General features: G+C 41.7%; 1 protein-coding gene across 4 annotated transcripts in view; it reads right to left on the reverse strand.

Moving 5' to 3' along the window:
- Positions 1–19,096, reverse strand: part of WDR72 (WD repeat domain 72) — a 451,594-nt gene that overhangs the window by 276,424 nt on the left and 156,074 nt on the right. For all 4 annotated transcript variants that reach the window (XM_077473505.1, XM_077473507.1, XM_077473506.1 and 1 more), the window contains exons 11-12: positions 18,587–18,832; positions 10,458–10,678 (exon numbers count right to left, since the gene is read on the reverse strand). In XM_077473505.1, the coding sequence (XP_077329631.1) occupies positions 10,458–10,678; positions 18,587–18,832 (467 nt within the window). The remainder of the gene's footprint in view (positions 1–10,457; positions 10,679–18,586; positions 18,833–19,096) is intronic.

Here is a 19,096-nt window from a genome sequence, read left to right on the forward strand (position 1 = left end):
CTTTGCAACATGGCAAACTATTAGCATTGTACAGAACTCCCACACAATTTGTGTCCTCCTTGGTGAATGGCTGATTGCTTTTGCCCGGGAGATTTTACCCCCTTCTTGACCAGAACACTTTTTGCGATTCGTCACTGCGTCGCTTTAACTAACAATTGCAGGGTCGTGCGACGTTGTGCCCAAACAAAATCAATGTCCTTTTCTCACTGCAAATAGAGCTTTCTTTTGGTGGTATTTGGTAACCTCTGTGTTTTTTTTGTTTTTTTTTGCTATAAACAAAAAAAGAGCATCGATTTTGAAAAAAAAAAAAAACACAATATTTTTTACTTTTTGCTATAATAAATATCCCCCAAAAATATATTTAAAAAAAAAAAATTTTCCTCAGTTTAGGCCAATATATATTCTTCTACATATTTTTGGTAAAAAAATAAAAATTAAAATCGCAATAAGCGTATATTGATTGGTTTGCACAAAAGTTATAGCATCTACAAAATAGGGAATAGTTTTGTGCCATTTTTATTATTAATTTTTTTTTTTTTACTAGTAATGACGGCGATCTGCGATGACACATTTTTGAGACCATTGGCATTTTTACAGCAATCAGTGCTATAAAAATGCATTGATTACTGTAAAAATGCCACTAAGTGTGAAGGAGTTAACCATTAGGGGGCGATCAAGGGGTTAATGTGTTCCCTATTGTGTGTTCTAACTGAAGGGAGGAGGGGACTGTGTACGGGAGATGACAGATCGCTGTTCATACTCTGTATGTACAAACGATTTGTCTGTGAACCTCAGAGAACCGGGTTCTGTGTGTGTGCCCGAGCGATCACGGGAGCCCAACGGTGATTGCAACCACTGGGCACACCCATTGGCTCCATGGAAGAGGAAGTGGAGCTTGCACGCCCCTAGTGGCCCGAATCTAGAAGCGACATAAGATAATGGAGATTCAGAGCCGAGCCATTTTGCCGCAATACAACTGCAGCGGCTGGTCGGCAAGTGGTTAACCACTTCCCACGCGGCCAATGCACATATACGGCCGGGTGGGAGCCGTCTACTTCTGATAGGACGTTCAGGAACGTCCTTCAGAAGGAGCGGGATCGCGCGCGCGTGCGCGCGCGCACAGCGGCGCGCTCCCGATGTGCTCGTGTCACCCGGACATGGCGCATCTCAGATCGGCAGGAGGGCTCTGTGATTGGCCCTCCTGATCGCATGATGGCCGTGTCCAATCACGGCCATCATGTGATGTAAACAAACAGCCGGTTGCTAGGCAATCGGCTCCTCCTCTCCTCACACAGAAGTCATCGCTGAGGAGAGGAGAGCAGATCGCTGCAGCCGGCTGGTGATCAGTGAGTATGAGTTGTTTTTTACAGCTTTTTACTCACTGATCATCAGTCTAGTGTAATGCACAACACACCACACAGTATAAACACAGTCCCCACATATGTCCCCAAAACATACCTGTCCCCAAATAATAAAAACACATGTCCCTAATAATAAAAACATGTCCCCCACATACGTCCCACTAAAATCACATTTCCCAATGATTATCTGCACACATATGTACGTGATCACCTGCACACATATGTACATGATCATTTGTGTACATATGTCCGTGATCACACAAACCAATTATTATACACTTAACGGAATTTTTTTTTTACCAAAAACATGTAGCAGAATAAATTTTGGCTTAAATTTATGACAAAATTAGATTTTTTTGGATTTCTTTTAAAATAGAAAAAAAAATATTGTTCTTTTTTCCAAATTTCCGCTTTTTTGCGCTTATAGCGCAAAAAATAAAAAACAGAGTCCTGAATAAATACCACCAAAATAAAGCTCTATTTGTGCGAAAAAAATGATAAAAAATCTATTTGGGTACAGTGTAGCATGACCACGCAATTGTCATAGAAAGCGCTAGAGCGATGAAAGCTGAAAATTGGGCTGGGAAGGAAGGGGGTGAAAGTGCCCTGTATTGAAGTGGTTAAGCTACAAGTTAAATTTTTTTTTTTTTTTTTTTTTTTTTTTTTCTTTCAAAATATTTTATTTTATGGTAAAGGCACTTACATACGTATAACAGTACATAAACAAACTGCAAACTGCAGCAGGGAGGGCCTGCTGTCACAATGTAAGTAATGAAAACAGGAGACATTAGTGAAAGACAGACAATATCAAAAGGGTACAGTCGGCATGCCCTTCCTCATCGAGGGGCTACATGAAAATAGAGGTAAACGGAGGGTGACCCCCCCGGGAGAGCCCACCAAATAGAACTATTAGGGGTAGCCCCCAGGAGCCCCCATCCCGACACCCCTAATAGGGAACTTGCTGTGCCAGGATGGGGGAGTATCCTCCCAGGCTACAAGTTAAATTTTAAGGTATCCTCTGAATCAGAGATTACATTTTTGGTGAGATACGTTCAAAAGAATCCAAAGGAATCCAATTAATGAAATTAGTTTGAAAGTGTGTGTTTGGAATGTCCAGCAGCCAGCTTGGGTGCTTTTGTCAAGATACAGCTGCCTCCTGGAACCAGGAACCAGGTGAGCCAGATCACATAATCGTATCCAATGCAAAAAGTGTAGACAGGAATATAATTGTAACTAAGGATCAAGCAACATAAAAAGAATGCTAATCCTGTTTACATGTTTTGTATGTAGGCAATCTCCAGCTCCCATTCCTGAACAGGTGGAAACTCCAAATCTTCCTGTGCCCAGCACACTTCCGAGATATTCAACATCTGTTCTACTGTCCTGGTTGGTTCTGTCACAGTGTGGTTTGGAGCTACAGTGTACTTTAATTGATAAAAGACACTCAAACATTTTAAGATTGCTGTTCATAGGAAGCATCAGATGACATGATCCATGCCTTGCAAAAAAGGATCTCTCTGAAGTATTTAGGCATCCTACAGTTGACAGGTAGACAAACTTTGTATAAACGCAGACAGTTTAGTACTGTGGCTACTCTTCTTAGAAGTCATCACCTAGTCAAAATGACTCCCAAGGCACAATGCAGTATCCTCAATAAGGGAAAGAAGAACCCATGAGTAACAGCTAAAGGCTTGAAGACATCTCTGGAACTTCCAAACACACCTGTTCATGAGTCTACTCTTCGTAAGTCTTTGAACAGACAAGGTGTCCATGGCAGAACACCATGGAGGACGATGTTGCTCTCCAAAAAAAAAGAGCACCTTAACAAACGGAAAGGCTACTGGGAAAATGTTTTGTGGACTGATGAAACAGACGATGAACTTTTCAGGAGAAATATTCAGCATCATGTATAGTACAAAAAAAGTGCAGCTTACCAACATCAAAACATCATTCCAACTGTGACGTATGGTAGAGGGAACATAATGATTTGGGCTTTGCTTCGTTGCTTCATCGCCTGGACTACTTGCCATCATTGAGTGCAAAAGGAATTCCTAAGTTTACCAAAATATCCTACAGGATAATGTCAGGGTGGCGGTCTGCCACCTGAAGCATACTCATAAAGCCACTAAAGCATTTGTTTTATGTATAGTGAAATATTCCTGGCTGATCCTGCTTTCAACTGTCTCTCCCATCATCTCTGTGTCCCATTGCAAGTTGAGATTGTCTAGACCAGCGAATGTCCTCTGCAGAGCATGCTCAATTTCAGTTTCCTTCTAAGCTGTTCATTTCCTCCTTTTTCTTATCTGCGCAGCCACATGACTATATAGTCATACTTGTGATCATATACCACAGTGGTAAATGACACTCCCCTCCTTTCCTTCTTCAGCACGTCCTCTTAGCAGTGTTGCTAAACACTGTGCGGGTGAGATATAATATGCTGATTGATTACAGTCACTATGAAATTCACAAAAAGCCTAGTTTTAATATAAATCAGTATTAAATATATCTAATGTAATTGATAATACTTGTAAAGTAAAAAAAAGAGCCATGGATGCAGATGTCATCTCAACAAAATGAAAGCTTGTGTCAATCTTTGACTATGCCTACATCATATTAATGCACAAAAAAATCCCATTTGATGCTCAATAGGGATTTATAGGGAGCTGTGAAACAGTTTTTTGATATTTAAAATCTAGTTTGAATTGTTATTTTGTAATTGTTTTTTTTTTTTGTCATGTGACTGCCACAGCACCAATCAGGACTGGCTAGACACAGACTCACACTAAAGAGAACATGCAATAGAAGCCCATCCCAAAGATCTTTCCCTGCAGATACCAACGCAAAGATCATGTGACCATACAACAGTGCTGCAGGACTAAGGTACTTAGAGGATGAACAAAAAAAACACAGAGGCATGATATACTGTATACAGTACCTAAGGTTGTGCAGGTCTGATACAGGGCTACCAAAAGTGCTTGCTTAAAGTCATTGCTGCCAAAGGAGGTTTGACCAGTTATTAACTCCAAGGATGCATTTACTTTTACCTCCAGCACTGTAAATCTTTAATAGGTGTGTTCAATTAACACATGAGCAATTAGAATTGTTTGTCTGTTATCAGCTCAAGCACAATTACTTTGTGTATTGTTGTAAGTGCACATTTTATAGCAAATTACTGCAAACAAAAAAAAACTGTTCATTTCAATGGGTTCACATACTTTTTCCAAGGGGTTGGAATGCGTTTTCTTTCCGCTGTATTTATATAATGCCAACAATTTTACAAACTGTACATTCACATAGAGCCTATCATATATAGTCCCTATCTCACTTGCTTAGATACACATTAGGATTAGTACTAATGCAGAGTGCAGGGCTCTGGAGTGTTTATTGTGATTGGAGAAAACGGTCTACAGCTTTCTCCAGGTTTTGCAATTCTGGATCAGGGCCTGAAGCTTGAAAGCTTCAAAGTGTCTTTGGAGGGGTGAAGTCATCAATCTTGTGTCCAGGTCTTCTCGTAGACCTGCAGGGCATATGTGTGTCCAGATGTTTACACTTGTTATAAGCCAGGAGCTGGCCATAGCTCAGAGCCCTTGCATGGAGATAAGTGTATGCCCTTGTTTGGAGAAGTGTGTGTTCCAGTCAGGAGAGGTGAATCACTCGGAAGACAGTACCACATGTGGGAGAAATTCCCTACAGCTGAGTGAGTTGGCAGGATGAGAGAGCTGAGGCAACTAGCGAGTCCAAGGGTCAGCAGTGAAAGGATGCAGGGAGAACCCCATCCAGGGCCCATGAGTGGACTTGTGCAGCGTGGTGCTGTAATTAAGCCTGAGTAAGCCTGAAGAGCCCATGGTTTGGGAGACTAAGGACAAGAGCAGTAGTGTCACAGTCTAGAGTCAGGCTCAGAGGTCAGTAGCTAAAGCAGTAGAGAGGCACCTACCGAATAGCTGGATAAGTACAGAAGCAGGTCACCCTGACAGATGACACAGGTTCACCTGAGGTGCAGAGTCTAAGTACTAACGAGTGTTCGCCAGAGCTCCTGATGGCGGAGGTGGGTTTTGCTGCATGTTAGTACCATGTTGCAGTCTTCGCGATCGCCTCACCAGGTGGTGAGCAAGCTGGGGTCCAGTAGCAGATATAGCAGGTAGGGATAAGCAGAAGCATAGTCGGTAAACAAGCCAAAGGTCGGTAGTGAGTGGTTACAGGTTGGGATCAAGCAGAAGTGTAGTAAAGGAACAAGCCAATGGTCAGTAACAAGTGGTAGTGAAAATACTGAAGGCAGCAGGAGTGACAAAAGTGAGATATTGGCTGGGAAGGGCATAATAATCTGGCAAACAGAAAGTGCAGAGACATGACTTAAAGCGGAGTTCTGCTTAAAAAATGAATAAAATAAAAGTCAGCAGCTACAAATACTGCAGCTGCTGACTTTTAATAATCAGACACTAACCTATCCCAGGGTCCAGCGATGCGGAGGAACAAAGCCCCACTCATCTCCCCCTCCTCTCTGCGGTACCAGCATTGCAACTGTGGGCGCCCAGCTGTCGCTTCACAACTGGGCACCCACTGTGCATGCGCGAGTCGCGCCGCATGCCGTGACTGGCTGGGCAATCATCTGAGACCTATGACATATCCCAGATGATTGCCGGGGGGGGGGGGGTGATCTCCCTTCCGGTGCCGTGGTGGGGGGGGGGCGGGTACCATCTTTTCAGACGGTGGGGAGCTGGGGCCGTCTGAAAAGTGGGTACTCACTCCCCCCCCAAAAAAATGACATGCCAAATGTGGCATGTCAGGGGGTCACCTCCTTTAAAGCGGAAGTTCCATTTTTGGGTGGAACTCTGTTTTAAATCAGGAAGCCAATGGGAGGAGCAAAGCGTTCAAGGTTCAAGAAAAACAGGTTTCAAGGCAAGATTGAAGGAATTGTCCAGGGAGCTGTCCAGCATCTCAGAAGGCTCAGCAGGAGCAGGCATCACCAGACATATAGGTTCAGACCCGGATCCTGACAAGCAGAAGAGGGTCAGGTGGCTTAGCATGTTTCTGTTATTTGTTTTTTGTTGGAAAACCCCTGCGTGGGCAACCTGTTGTCAAGACTTTCTGTCTCAATTTTATTAAAAGTAAAAATAAAGTCCTTACACCACAGGTTCAAACTGGCATGTCTCACTAAAATGCATCTAACACATGAGATAAACATCCCCATGTGACAAAAGGAAGAACATGCATATTGCAGGTAGGATTCAAACTAGGAACCTCAGTGCTACATGGCAGAAGCACTAACTGCTAGGATGAGCCCTCTGCTTGGTCCGAACACAACTTCGGGAACAAAATTTGCATATTCGGTGAATGTCAACAGAACTAATCTTCATATAGAGTAGAGTTTTTTCTACCACTACTATATTTTACAGCTTCCTTCTTATTCCTGTCAATGGTTGTGAGCACCTGCTTTGTTTTTAGCAACCAGTGATGTCACCTGGCCCCATTAATTTGCTTCACTGAGTCATGTAAAAAAAGGGGCTGGAATAATAACCCCCATGGCCATATTTGGTCAATTAAATCAACAGGTGTTCCCGCCCCTTTGTTTAAATTCCATAAGACAGCTCAGGTTGCTGTCATTCAGTGAGAGTGAGCGAAAGGATTGGATGGGTTGGCCGCTGCGTTTTTTCTTATGGCGAGTGGTTAGGCATAATTTGGATCTGTAACACTAGATGACATGATTGATAATAGATTAACATTTTTTTGATTTTTTAGCTTTTAAAAGGACTTGTCAAAAAGTGTCTTTATTTACTGTTTGCATTTTTTTGTGAATAAGTAGTTCCTCTTACTTCACATGGGGGGGACAGGGGCCAATACCCGGGGGGCTTCCTTATTTTTAAAGAAAGGCCTTCAGACCCCCTCAACCACTGGGCTAGGGTTGTGAGGAAGAGGCCCTTGTCCTTATAAACATGGGGACAAGGTGCTTTGCTAGGGGGTTCCTCTGGCAAGGTACTCCCCTTGTTGAGGGCATGTGGCCTGGTATAGTTCAGGAGGGAGGGGCGCACACAGCCATGGTGAACACTCAGATAATGGTCCGGTGTGAATTACGTGGGAGAGGGCAACACAATTTTTTGCATGAAATTCCATCTTAAACTTCATACTAGACCCGGAGGCTGTGGTATGGAATTTGAAAGAATCCACCCCCCCCCCACCCCCCCCCCCCCGGCCATTTTTTTTTTTTTTTGCGAGGGTTTGCGAGGGCTCCCTTTGACATCCATAGCAGATCTTCATCAAGGTTAAGGGTCTGGTATGTATTTTTAAGAGGCATCCATTCCCATACTGTTTTTTGTGTGTGCTTTGGGGGGGGCTTTAACATTTATAAAATACCCTTTTTTAGGATAATGGTCTGGTACAGATAAGGGGATCTTTAGCTGCTTAGAAACAGTCAGGACCTGTCATTTAATGGCAAAATAAACTACATTTGTTTTCTTTGCAAATGTCTCTTTTACTGTATTAGGTTGTATACATAGTACAGATGTGCCAGGTTAAAGTGGCAGTAAACCGCTGCAGAATTAAGGAAAAAAAAACCCCTGCCCATAAGACAATGGCATAATGTGCTAGTATGCATCACATACTAGCACATTATGAAATACTTACCTTAGAATAAAGCTCATCCAGTGGCACGCTGTCACCACTGAGAGGGCTGACATCTTCTCTCGGTCTTTCTTCTGAGTTTATGGGCTCTGCTGCTGTGAGTGACAGGCTTTACTACTGCTTTAAGGACATTCTTTGAATTGCAGCAATGTCTCTAAAGCCTCGTACACACAATCAGATTTTCCGACAGGAAATGTGTGATGACAGGCTGTAGGTGGAAAATCCGACCATGTGTATGCTCCACTACACTGGATTTTCCATGGACAAATTAGCAGAAGGAGCCCAAAGGGTGGTGCTAAGGAGCTGAAAAACCACATAGTACGTCACTACGTTTGTGTTTGCTGGCTGACAATTCCTTGCCATTTGTATGCAAGACAAGTTTGGGCCAACGCCCGTTGGACAAAAGTCCACGTTTTGTTGGTCAACAATCCGATCGTGTGTACGAGGCATTGAAGTATGGTATGTAGGGATGGAGGGATAGATAGATAGATAGATAGATAGATAGATAGATAGATAGATAGAAAAATAGATAGATAGATAGATAGATAGTCGGTGGGATGGATAGATAGATAGATAGATAGATAGATAGATAGATAGATAGATAGATAGATAGATAGACACTGGTGGGAGTTATGAATAGATAGATGGATGGATGGATGGATGGATGGATAGATAGATAGATAGACAGACAGATACCGGTGTGAGGGATGAATGGATAGATAGATAGACACCGGTGGGAGGGATGGATAGATAGATAGATAGATAGATAGATAGATAGATAGATAGATAGATAGATAGATAGTCGGTGGGAGGGATGGATGGACAGATAGATAGATAGACAGACAGACAGACAGACAGACGGATAAATAGATAGATAGACACCGGTGGGAGGGATGGGTGGACAGATAGATAGATAGATAGATAGATAGACACTGGGTGGGAGTTATGAATAGATAGATGGATGGATGGATGGATGGATAGACAGACAGACAGACAGATAGATAGATACCGGTGTGAGGGATGAAAGGATAGATAAATAGATAGATAGATACCGGTGTGACGGATGAATGGATAGATAGATAGATAGATAGATAGATAGATAGATAGATAGACACTGGGTGGGAGGGATGGATGGATAGATTTTCAGATAGATAGATAGATAGATAGATAGATAGATAGATAGATAGAAAAATAGATAGATAGATAGATAGATAGATAGATAGATAGATAGATAGATAGATAGATAGATAGATAGATAGATAGATAGATAGTCGGTGGGATGGATAGATAGATAGATAGATAGATAGATAGATAGATAGATAGATAGATAGATAGATAGATAGATAGATAGATAGACAGACGGATAAATAGATAGATAGACAGCGGTGGGAGGGATGGGTGGACAGATAGATAGATAGATAGACACTGGGTGGGAGTTATGAATAGATAGATAGATGGATGGATGGATAGATAGACAGACAGACAGACAGACAGATACCGGTGTGAGGGATGAATGGATAGATAAATAGATAGATAGACACCGGTGTGAGGGATGAATGGATAGATAAATAGATAGATAGACACCGGTGGGAGGGATGGATAGATAGATAGATAGATAGATAGATAGATAGATAGATAGATAGATAGATAGATAGTCGGTGGGAGGGATGGATGGACAGATAGATAGATAGACAGACAGACAGACAGACGGATAAATAGATAGATAGACACCGGTGGGAGGGATGGGTGGACAGATAGATAGATAGATAGATAGACACTGGGTGGGAGTTATGAATAGATAGATGGATGGATGGATGGATAGACAGACAGACAGACAGATAGATAGATACCGGTGTGAGGGATGAATGGATAGATAAATAGATAGATAGATACCGGTGTGAGGGATGAATGGATAGATAGATAGATAGATAGATAGATAGATAGACACTGGTGGGAGGGATGGATAGATAGATAGATAGATAGATAGATAGATAGATAGATAGATAGATAGATAGATAGATAGATAGATAGATAGATAGGATTTTATCCTGTATGTTCAGTGAATAGAAGAAAAACATCAATGCAGCAAATATATTTCTTTCCTTAGACAGGCAGCAGATATGCCGTTTAGTAGTTTTTTCCCACTGCAGGATAGAGACTTTGTGCTGCATGCTGACTGTCTGTCAGAGTTCTATGTATTTTATTCAAAAGGTCAGGCATTTTTTTTAAATGTCAACTTTAGCTGACCTAAAGCTGCCTTTTTAAATTATTTTTAACTGAGCCAAAACAAAAGTGCACAGATCAATAATTAAAACGGAATATCACAGCAAGGAATCTAGCAATGTTCTGAAAATATAATATATGTCACAGTATACACAAGTTTTGGATTCACAAAGTAAATATATATATATCACACTTTTGTATACGTGGAATATGATAAATGACTAGTAAATAAAAGATCACCATGACCATGGTTCTTACTTTGTAGTCAGTTGGGGGAACGAGCAGTTTAAGGATTGCTGCGGCCTGTAATATGAATTTGTGGAATATTTCCCCTGTGAACACATCTCTCCAGATTACAGATGAATTCTGATCACCAGAAATAAGCCAGCTTGGATCAAACTTCTCTGAACATGCGTGTGGATAAAGTAAACTGGTCACGCTGCAGTCATGGCCTCCAAATATTTTATGTGGCAATGAGCCTAAGGACAAGGAAACAATAAAACAAATCACTGCTATTTTATTCTGTACTGATCCAAGGAAAAATAGAAACTCTCTGGAAAAACAACATATAAATGAATAAGCTACTTATTTCGAAGATTCATTGCAGATGTCCCTAACATCGGATAAACATATCAAATGTATCTGACATAGCTAGCCAAGCATAGATGCCAATACTTAAAATTGTGTGGTGATTTTCACAATCAGAAAAAAAAGGTGCGTTGAGCTTTTTCCTGGAACAGACAGTTAAATTTCAGATGACGTGCTGATTAGACAACAAAAGCAAACGTTCCCATTTGTTACTATGGACAACATATCTAATCCAAGGCATTGAAACGCAGATGATCGATGAGTCTACCTAGCCTGCACTGCCCTATATATCATTGTACCAATGTCATTATTACCCTTGCTCTCTTCTGTCATCAATGTCTGGAGAATGGCCTCACCATTTTTCATCTAGAATGTCATTATGAAGCTCCTTTTAATCACTAGACATTACCTTTATTTCTATACTTTCCAAGATGGCAGGTTTCCCAATCAGCAGACATTTCCTGCCTCTTAAATGCTATGATAGGATAGCTTGTCATCCATTCTCTGCTGTCACAGATGATGTTTAGGTTTTCTCTCTGTAAAATTCAGGTCAGCCATACTCTAGTCTACCTTATTTTGCTGTTGACCAAAGTCCCAGTAGTAACCATCAAATATTTAAGTGTTAGCAAATGCCCTTAGACCCCTTTCCCACTGAGGCAGTTTTCAGGCGTTTTAGCGCTAGAAATAAAGGCTGTAAAGCGTGTGAAAACTGCCTCCCATGCTGCCCAAATGTGAAAGCCCAAGTGCTTTTATACTGGGGCGGTGCGCTTGCGGGGCGTTAGAAAAAGACCTGCAAGCAGCATCTTTGGGGCGGTTTGGGAGCGCTGTACACAGCTCTCCCAAATGCCCTTTCCCATTGAAATAAATGAGAAGTGCCACAAAATGGGCAATTTTAACGCTTTATTTGGCTGCTAGTGGGGGTTAAGAATGCCCCACTAGCAGGTAAAAAAACGCTGCATAACCACTTCAGCTCTGGAAGGATTTACCCCCTTCCTGACCAGAGCACTTTTTGCGTTTCGCACTGCGAAGATTTAACTGACAATTGCACAGTTGTGCGATGTTGCACCCAAACAAAATTGACATCCTTTTTCCCCACAAATAGAGCTTTCTTTTGGTGGTATTTGATCACCTCTGCATTTTCTTTTTTTGCGCTATAAACAAAAAAAACGGGCTACAATTTTGAAAAAAAAATGCAATATTGTTTACTTTTTGCTATAATAATTATCCCCCAAAAATATCAAAAATTTTTTTTTTTTCCTCAGTTTAGGCCGATATGTATTCTTCTACATATTTTTGGTAAGAAAAAAAATTAAATCGCAATAAGTGTATATTGATTGGTTTGCACAACATTTTAGCATCTACAAAATAGGGGATAGATTAATGGAATTTTTATTATTCATTTTTTTTTATTAGTAATGGCGGCGATCTGTGATATTTATCATGACTGCGACATTATGGTGGACACATCGGACACTTTTGACACTATTTTGGGACCATTGTCATTTATACAGTGATCAGTGCTAGAAAAATGCACTGCTTACAGTGTAAATGACACTGGCAGGGAAGGGGTTAAATACTAGGGGACAATCAAGGGGTTAAGTGTGTCCTAGGGTGTGATTCTAACTGTGGGGGGATGGGCTACTACTCACATGACAGCGATCACTGCTCCAGATGACAGGGAGCAGTGATCTCTGTCATGACACAAGCCAAAATGGGGAAATGCTTGTTTACATAGGCATCTCCCCATTCTTCCACTCCGTGACATCGAGTCCGCGGGACCCACGGTCACGAACCATGCACCGGGTGCAGGCGCGTGCCCACAATGCCGCATCTTAAAGGGGACATACCTGTACGCCCATTTGCCTAGCCATGCCATTGTGCTGACGTATATCATCGTGCGCTGGTCGGCATGTGGTTAAACAGTGCTAAAGCGCCACTAGAACGAGCGGTGCTTTAGTGCTAGCGCACGGGTGGCTACAGTGTAAAAGTGGCCTTAGAGTAGTGATTCTCAAACTGTGTGCCGTGGCACACTTGTGCACCACATGAGATTTGCACATGTGCCGCAGGAGTTTTGAAAAATATTTAAAATGGCTAGCATTTTGAAACATTGAACATATCGAAAAATTAAATGGTAAATCAATGTCGCACATAGTATATAAAAATGCAATCTCTGTCAGTCTGTCATTCATTGGTTCCTTTTGTAATGCGGGACTTGTGCGAGATCTCGGGAGAACCCGATCGCTCAAATTATAACAATAGACACTGTTCCATTTCAACTTTAAAGCTTATAAAGTTTGTTCATTTTTTAGCGATGGAGAAATACTTAAAAGGTGTTGTAAAGGTTTAATAAAAAAATAAATAAAATAACAAACATATACTTACCTCCACTGTGCAGTTTATTTTGCACAGAATGGCCCCGATCCTCGTCTTATGGGGTCCCTTGTGTCGGCTCCTCCCCGCAAGAACTAACCCCCCTCTGGGAAGCGCTCTCCCAAGGGGGTTAGCTTGCGGGTTTTCTCCCGTGTGATACACTTGGTGGCCATAGTCACCTATTGTTTCACTCGGCCCCGCCCCCTAGCACGCCACATCATTGATTTGATTGGCAGCAGAGGGAGCCAATGGCTGCACTGCAATTATCAATCATCCAATGAAGAGCCCACAAGAGCTGGGGGAAAGCAATGCAGGTTCACGCCCATGGAGATTCGGGGCTCAGGTAAGTAAAACGGGGCTCGGGGGGGGGGGGGGGGGGGCGGAGAGTGCAAGGTGTTTTTTCACCTTAATGCACGGGATGCATTAAGGTGAAAAAACCCGAAGCTTTACAACCCCTTTAATCAAGTCTGGAACTCTGTAAGAGAAACTTTTAAATAAAAGCAAGGAAGCATTGAAAGTACAAAGAAGATTACAATCACTTCACTCTGATTTGCTCTCGAAAGCAGGCACATCCTTCAGATTCAATTTAAAATGAAATATATATGTAAAAATAAATACGTTCTTAACCACAAAAATTGTTAAATCATTTCAGGTGTGCCGTGAAAATATTAAATTTTTTTAAGAAAAAAGTTTGAGAAACACTGCCTAATGCCGCGTACACACGACCGGACTTTTCGATGGACTAGGTCCGACAGTCTTCCCGACGGACTTTCGGCAGAGTTCCGACGCACTTTCTGAATGAACGGACTTGGCCACACACAATCACACCAAAGTCCAACGGATTTGAATGTGATGACGTACAACCGGACTAGAATAAGGAAGTCCATAGCCAGTAGCCAATAGCTGCCCTAGCGTCATTTTTTGTCCGTCGGACTAGCATACACACGAACGGATTTCTCGGTCCAGCGGCGTTCCGGTGGGAAAATTTAAAACGTGTTCTATTTCTAAAGTCCGCCAGATTTTTGGCAAGCAAAGGTCCGATGGAGCCCACACACAATTGAATTGTCTGATGGACTTGTTCTGTCTGACCTTTGATGACAAAAAGTCTGGTCGTGTGTACGCGGCATAAGAGCCCTTTCACATTGACAGCGTGGGGGCATCATCAGTAAAGTGCCGCTAAAACTAGCAGCCCTTTTTGTCCGCAAGCAGGGGACTTTTAACCCCCACTACCAGCCGAATAAAGGGTTAAAAGCGCCCGCAAATCTCCGGCTTTCACACTGGAGTATAAGGGGCCAGATTTTTTCAGACGACATTTTTAGTGCTGTAGCGCCTGAAAAACGCCCCAGTGTGAAAGGGGCCTTACCCAAGAAAAGTATACATAAATATAAGATGAACCCGAAGGTATTGGTTCACCCAAATCAAATGTGGTCAGGTAAAAGGGTTGTAAACCCTTACATATACCCACTGAAGTGACTGGATTCAATTGAGATGAAAGAAATCCTCCTACATAAGTCGTCCCTGTTTATATGCAGTCCTCTCTTAAAGTGCAGAATTTATACAGCTTGTCTGACCTTTCAGAAAGCAGGGGGCAGGGATCTGAAGTTATATTCTGCAGAGCACAGTGAGAAGAGCTCTAAGACCTGATTTGAGGGAAGGGACAAACCCCTCTTCACACAGCAACAGAGCTGAAGCTGTCAATCACATGCTGTGTGCTGATGATGCAATGGGATATATACGTGTCAGTTTTGCAAATGTAAAAAAAAAACAATAATGAAAGATGTTTTCCATCGATTCCCAATGGGTAATACAGTGGCATGCTTTGAGTGGAGGCCAGAGCCCGATGCCATTGTGAGATGGTAAAAGTAAGGTGGGTTATCCGTTCCCAATATTGCATTAAAGAGTTTTTGAACGACTACAGTACATTGGATTTATCAGTAGTTTGAAGATGGATGCAATGCCTTTGGAAGTAGGGCTGGGATGGTTGTAGAATTGCACGAAGTCCCAACACAGGATGTGTGCTGAAGCTCCCTCCCCTGTCACCCTTTTATCTTTTGGTGTCAGGAAAGCTTGTCAGAAGTGACCTATGCCGATAGCAGAGGAACGAGGCAGCAGACAGAAATCACACGTAGTGCTCTGGATTGAGACAAGTACACAGTACAGAGGGATATGTTTTGTTCATATTTCATGTCTAAGGTTTACAACCACTCAACCACCGCTGTTGTGTGCACAAATCTTAAAAATTCAATACGCTGACAGTGTTTGGTTTCAGAATTGCCGCCTAGAATATATTGTATTGGGTAGTTATTGTATATGCTGCACAGTTATACTTGCACCCAGGGTTTTATGAACATTTCTTTCTTTGTACATCAATAATACAAGCCTGATGACCAGTTCTAGAGAAGTCACCACTACATAATTTATAAAACAATGATTTGATTTGCCATTTAATGGATCTGGAGTTCTGACTCAGAATATATAAATCCCTTAAGGGAGAATAATATGGAACTCCTTTATGGTTTTGATTTTTTTTTTTACTTTTGTTGTGATTTTTGGGTTTTGTATTTCTTTAGAGACTAGTTTTATGTGTGGCTGGGTTTTTTTTTAAATGTTTTTATACTCCACAGAGGAAACATAAGCGGTATGAATTACATGTGGAGAAAAAGAGATTTAACCTTCATATACAGACAAGGCTTCTTTAAAGAAAGAGCTGTGAAAATGAGGAATAGATTCCTTAACCATTTCAGCCCCGGAAGCTTTACCTCCCACCATTTGTGCTATATGGCACTGCGTTATTTTAATTGACAATTGCGCCGTCATTCAATGCTGTACCCAAATTGTCCTTTTTTTCCCCCACAAATCCAGCTTTCATTTGGTATGATCATCTCTGCGTTATTTATTTTTCGGGCTATAAACCAAAAAAGACCAACAATTTAAAAAACAAAACAAAAAAAAAACAATATTTTTTACTTTCTGCTATAAAACATATCCAATAAAAAAAAAAAAAAATCTAATTTCTTCATCAATTTAGGCCAATATGTATCCTGCTACATATTTTTGGTAAAAAAAAAATCCCAATAAGCGTATATTGATTGGTTTGCGCAAACCTTATAGCGTCTACAAATTATGGGATATTTTTCTTTCTTAATTTTTTTACTTTTTTTTTTACAAGTAATGTCAGTGATCAGGGACAAATCAGACACTTTTGACACTTTTTGGGGACCAGTGACACTTAAACAGTGATCAGTGCTAAAAAAAATATGCACTGTCACTGTACTAATGACACTGGCAGGGAAAGGGTTAACATCAGGGGCGATCAAAGGGTTAACTATGTACCTAGGGAGTGCTTGCTAACTGTGGAAGAGTTGCTTTTACTGGGGAAAGTTAAAGATTCCTGCTCCTGCTTAGCAGAAACACAGGATCAGCACATTTCCCTCTCACAGAATGGCAGTATGCCTTGTTTACATAGGCAGACTGCCATTCGGCATGTCTCCCAAACGATCGTCAGGGCCTGGCAGTTTGATGCCCCAGACCCGGAAGTGTCAGATCACGTAGATGTGGCACAGAGTGGCCTCCCTGCCACAGTGTTTGTGTGTGGAGCGGTCTGCAAGCGGCTCCCCACAAGACCCTGCAAATGAAAAGCATAATGGGCTAGTATGCATCGCATACTAGTCCATTATACAGCACTTACCTGCAAATGAAGCCCACGCTGTCCCCTGAGCAGGCCGCGTCCATCTTTGCCCCTCTTCCTTCCGGTGCCACTGACTCCAGCTCTGTGACTGGCCGGAGTCACGTGACGTGAGGGAGCATTCAGTCATGGAACACACTGGGGGAATACACGGCACATTGGTCCATTTCTTCACAGTGAATGCACCGATAACGACATTGGCGCACTACAAGTGAAATACCTCCAAAACGGCGCATGTTTAGGAGATATTTTCACTACCCATAGGTAAGTCTTATAAGCCTAGGCTTACCTATAGGTAAATGTCAACAAAAAGGGTTTACAAACACTTTAAAGAACTAAATGTAAAGGATAATGGATCGGTGCTACGGCCAGCCCAGGTGAATGACCAATAAAGAGTGGCCTCAGCTAACATGTCTCCACCAATCCATACACCCTGATGCATTTCGCTCCCGCCCACTATGGCTTAGTCATAGGGGTCATCAATTTGTCATTTGGAGTCATATCATTTTTTCACCTTGGCTGGTTGGGAGTTGTGACAATCCTTTACTCTTTACATTTACTAACCCCCTGGATTGGTATTAGAACAAGCCTGCACCCCATTTTGTGAGACACAGGGATATGCTTTCATTTCTACTTTGAGTGGCGCCAAAAGCAATCAATCAGGTCCCTAAAGAACTAATAGTGGCCTGCTCAGGAGAGTGTTTTAAAAAAGATCTGGATGCATTCCTAAATGCACAAAATATAACGGAATACACATTTTTTAGGCAATAACACCAGGAGTAGTTGATCCAGAGTATATAAGATTACCTCCAAGGAATTTTTTTTCCCCCCACTGAAGCAAATTGCTTCATTAGTTTTTTGCCTTCCTCTGAATCAATTGTGGGTATAGGATAGTGTATATTGAGTTTTTTTTTTTTTTCCTTCTCTGTTGGTTGAACTAGATCATTGATGACAAACCTTGGCACCCCAGATGCTTTGGAACTATATTTCCCATGATGCTCAACAACACTACAGAGTGCAGGAGCATCATGGGAAATGTAGTTCTAAAACATCTGGGGTGCCAAGGTTCGCCATCGCTAAACTAGATGGACTTGTGTCTTTTTTCAACCTAACTATTTAACTTTATGTCTTTTGATTTGTACTCTTAAACACATTTTGTATTTTTGGTTATGGATATAAATTGATAGGTAATTGCTGTGTGGAAATATTGGGCACAGTGGTGTAGTGGGTAGCACTCTTGCCTAGCAGTAAATAGGGTCGCTGGTTCGAATCCCAACCATGACACCACCTGCATGGAGTTTGCATGTTCTCCCTGTGCCTGCATGGGTCTCCTCCGGGTACTCCGGTTTCCTCCCACACTCCAAAGACATGCAGGTAGGTTAATTGGCCTCTGTCCAAAATTGGCCCTAGTATATGAATGGGGACCTTGCATTGTGGGCTCCTTGAGGGTAGGGACCAATGTGAGTGTGCAATGTACAGGGATAGGGGCAATTGTAGACACTCACTCAGGATGGACTGGTGTCTTTATTTAACTTTAGTAACTATGTAATGCTTGGCTCTACTGTATATAATATTAATACAACACTAGAATGAAGCCTTACAAAATGACAGAAGTAGACTGGATACCATAGGGAATTATGAAAGATATTGACATGGAACCTGATGCAGCGTGAAAACTTTGATCCCCAACTTTAATTAAAATATACTTCTAAAGCATAAGAGGACACTTATATAAATGACATACCTCTAAGAAGAGGGTGGTCTCGTAAGAGTCTTGCCCTGGCAGCATGCAATGCAAACGTGATAACAATGTTGCCATCTTCACAACCACAAACCAGCTTATCAAGGCTGGATATATACAAAGATGCGGTGACCGAAGCAAGTGTCACCCCTTCACTGGGAGCACACAGGTGATCTATGATTCCTTCAGACATTGATTTATGTCTGTCAAACATCTCCTGGAGAGTTATTGTTACCTTTAGTGGTATCTCTAGAGGGAAAAAAAAAGCACACTGATAACCAAGTGTAATGAAAGTCTAGTTATCGAACACATAAACACATGCTATCTAGAACATAATATAATTATTTGTTGCATTTATCTTGTAAAGTGCTTATCTTCTTTACAATTGATGCTAAGCAAATATTTGCCATTGACAGTTTTTCTTTAACAGAATTATCGATGAAATATGTTAATTGTTAAAGAAAACAATTGTTTTAAAGTATCGATTCTCTTTGTTTTCCCCAATATTCCACA

Source organism: Lithobates pipiens, unplaced genomic scaffold (genome assembly GCF_037356315.1).
Source record: "Lithobates pipiens isolate NorthernLeopardFrog02 unplaced genomic scaffold, aLitPip1_a1.2 Scaffold_8, whole genome shotgun sequence".
Lineage (NCBI taxonomy): Eukaryota > Metazoa > Chordata > Amphibia > Anura > Ranidae > Lithobates > Lithobates pipiens.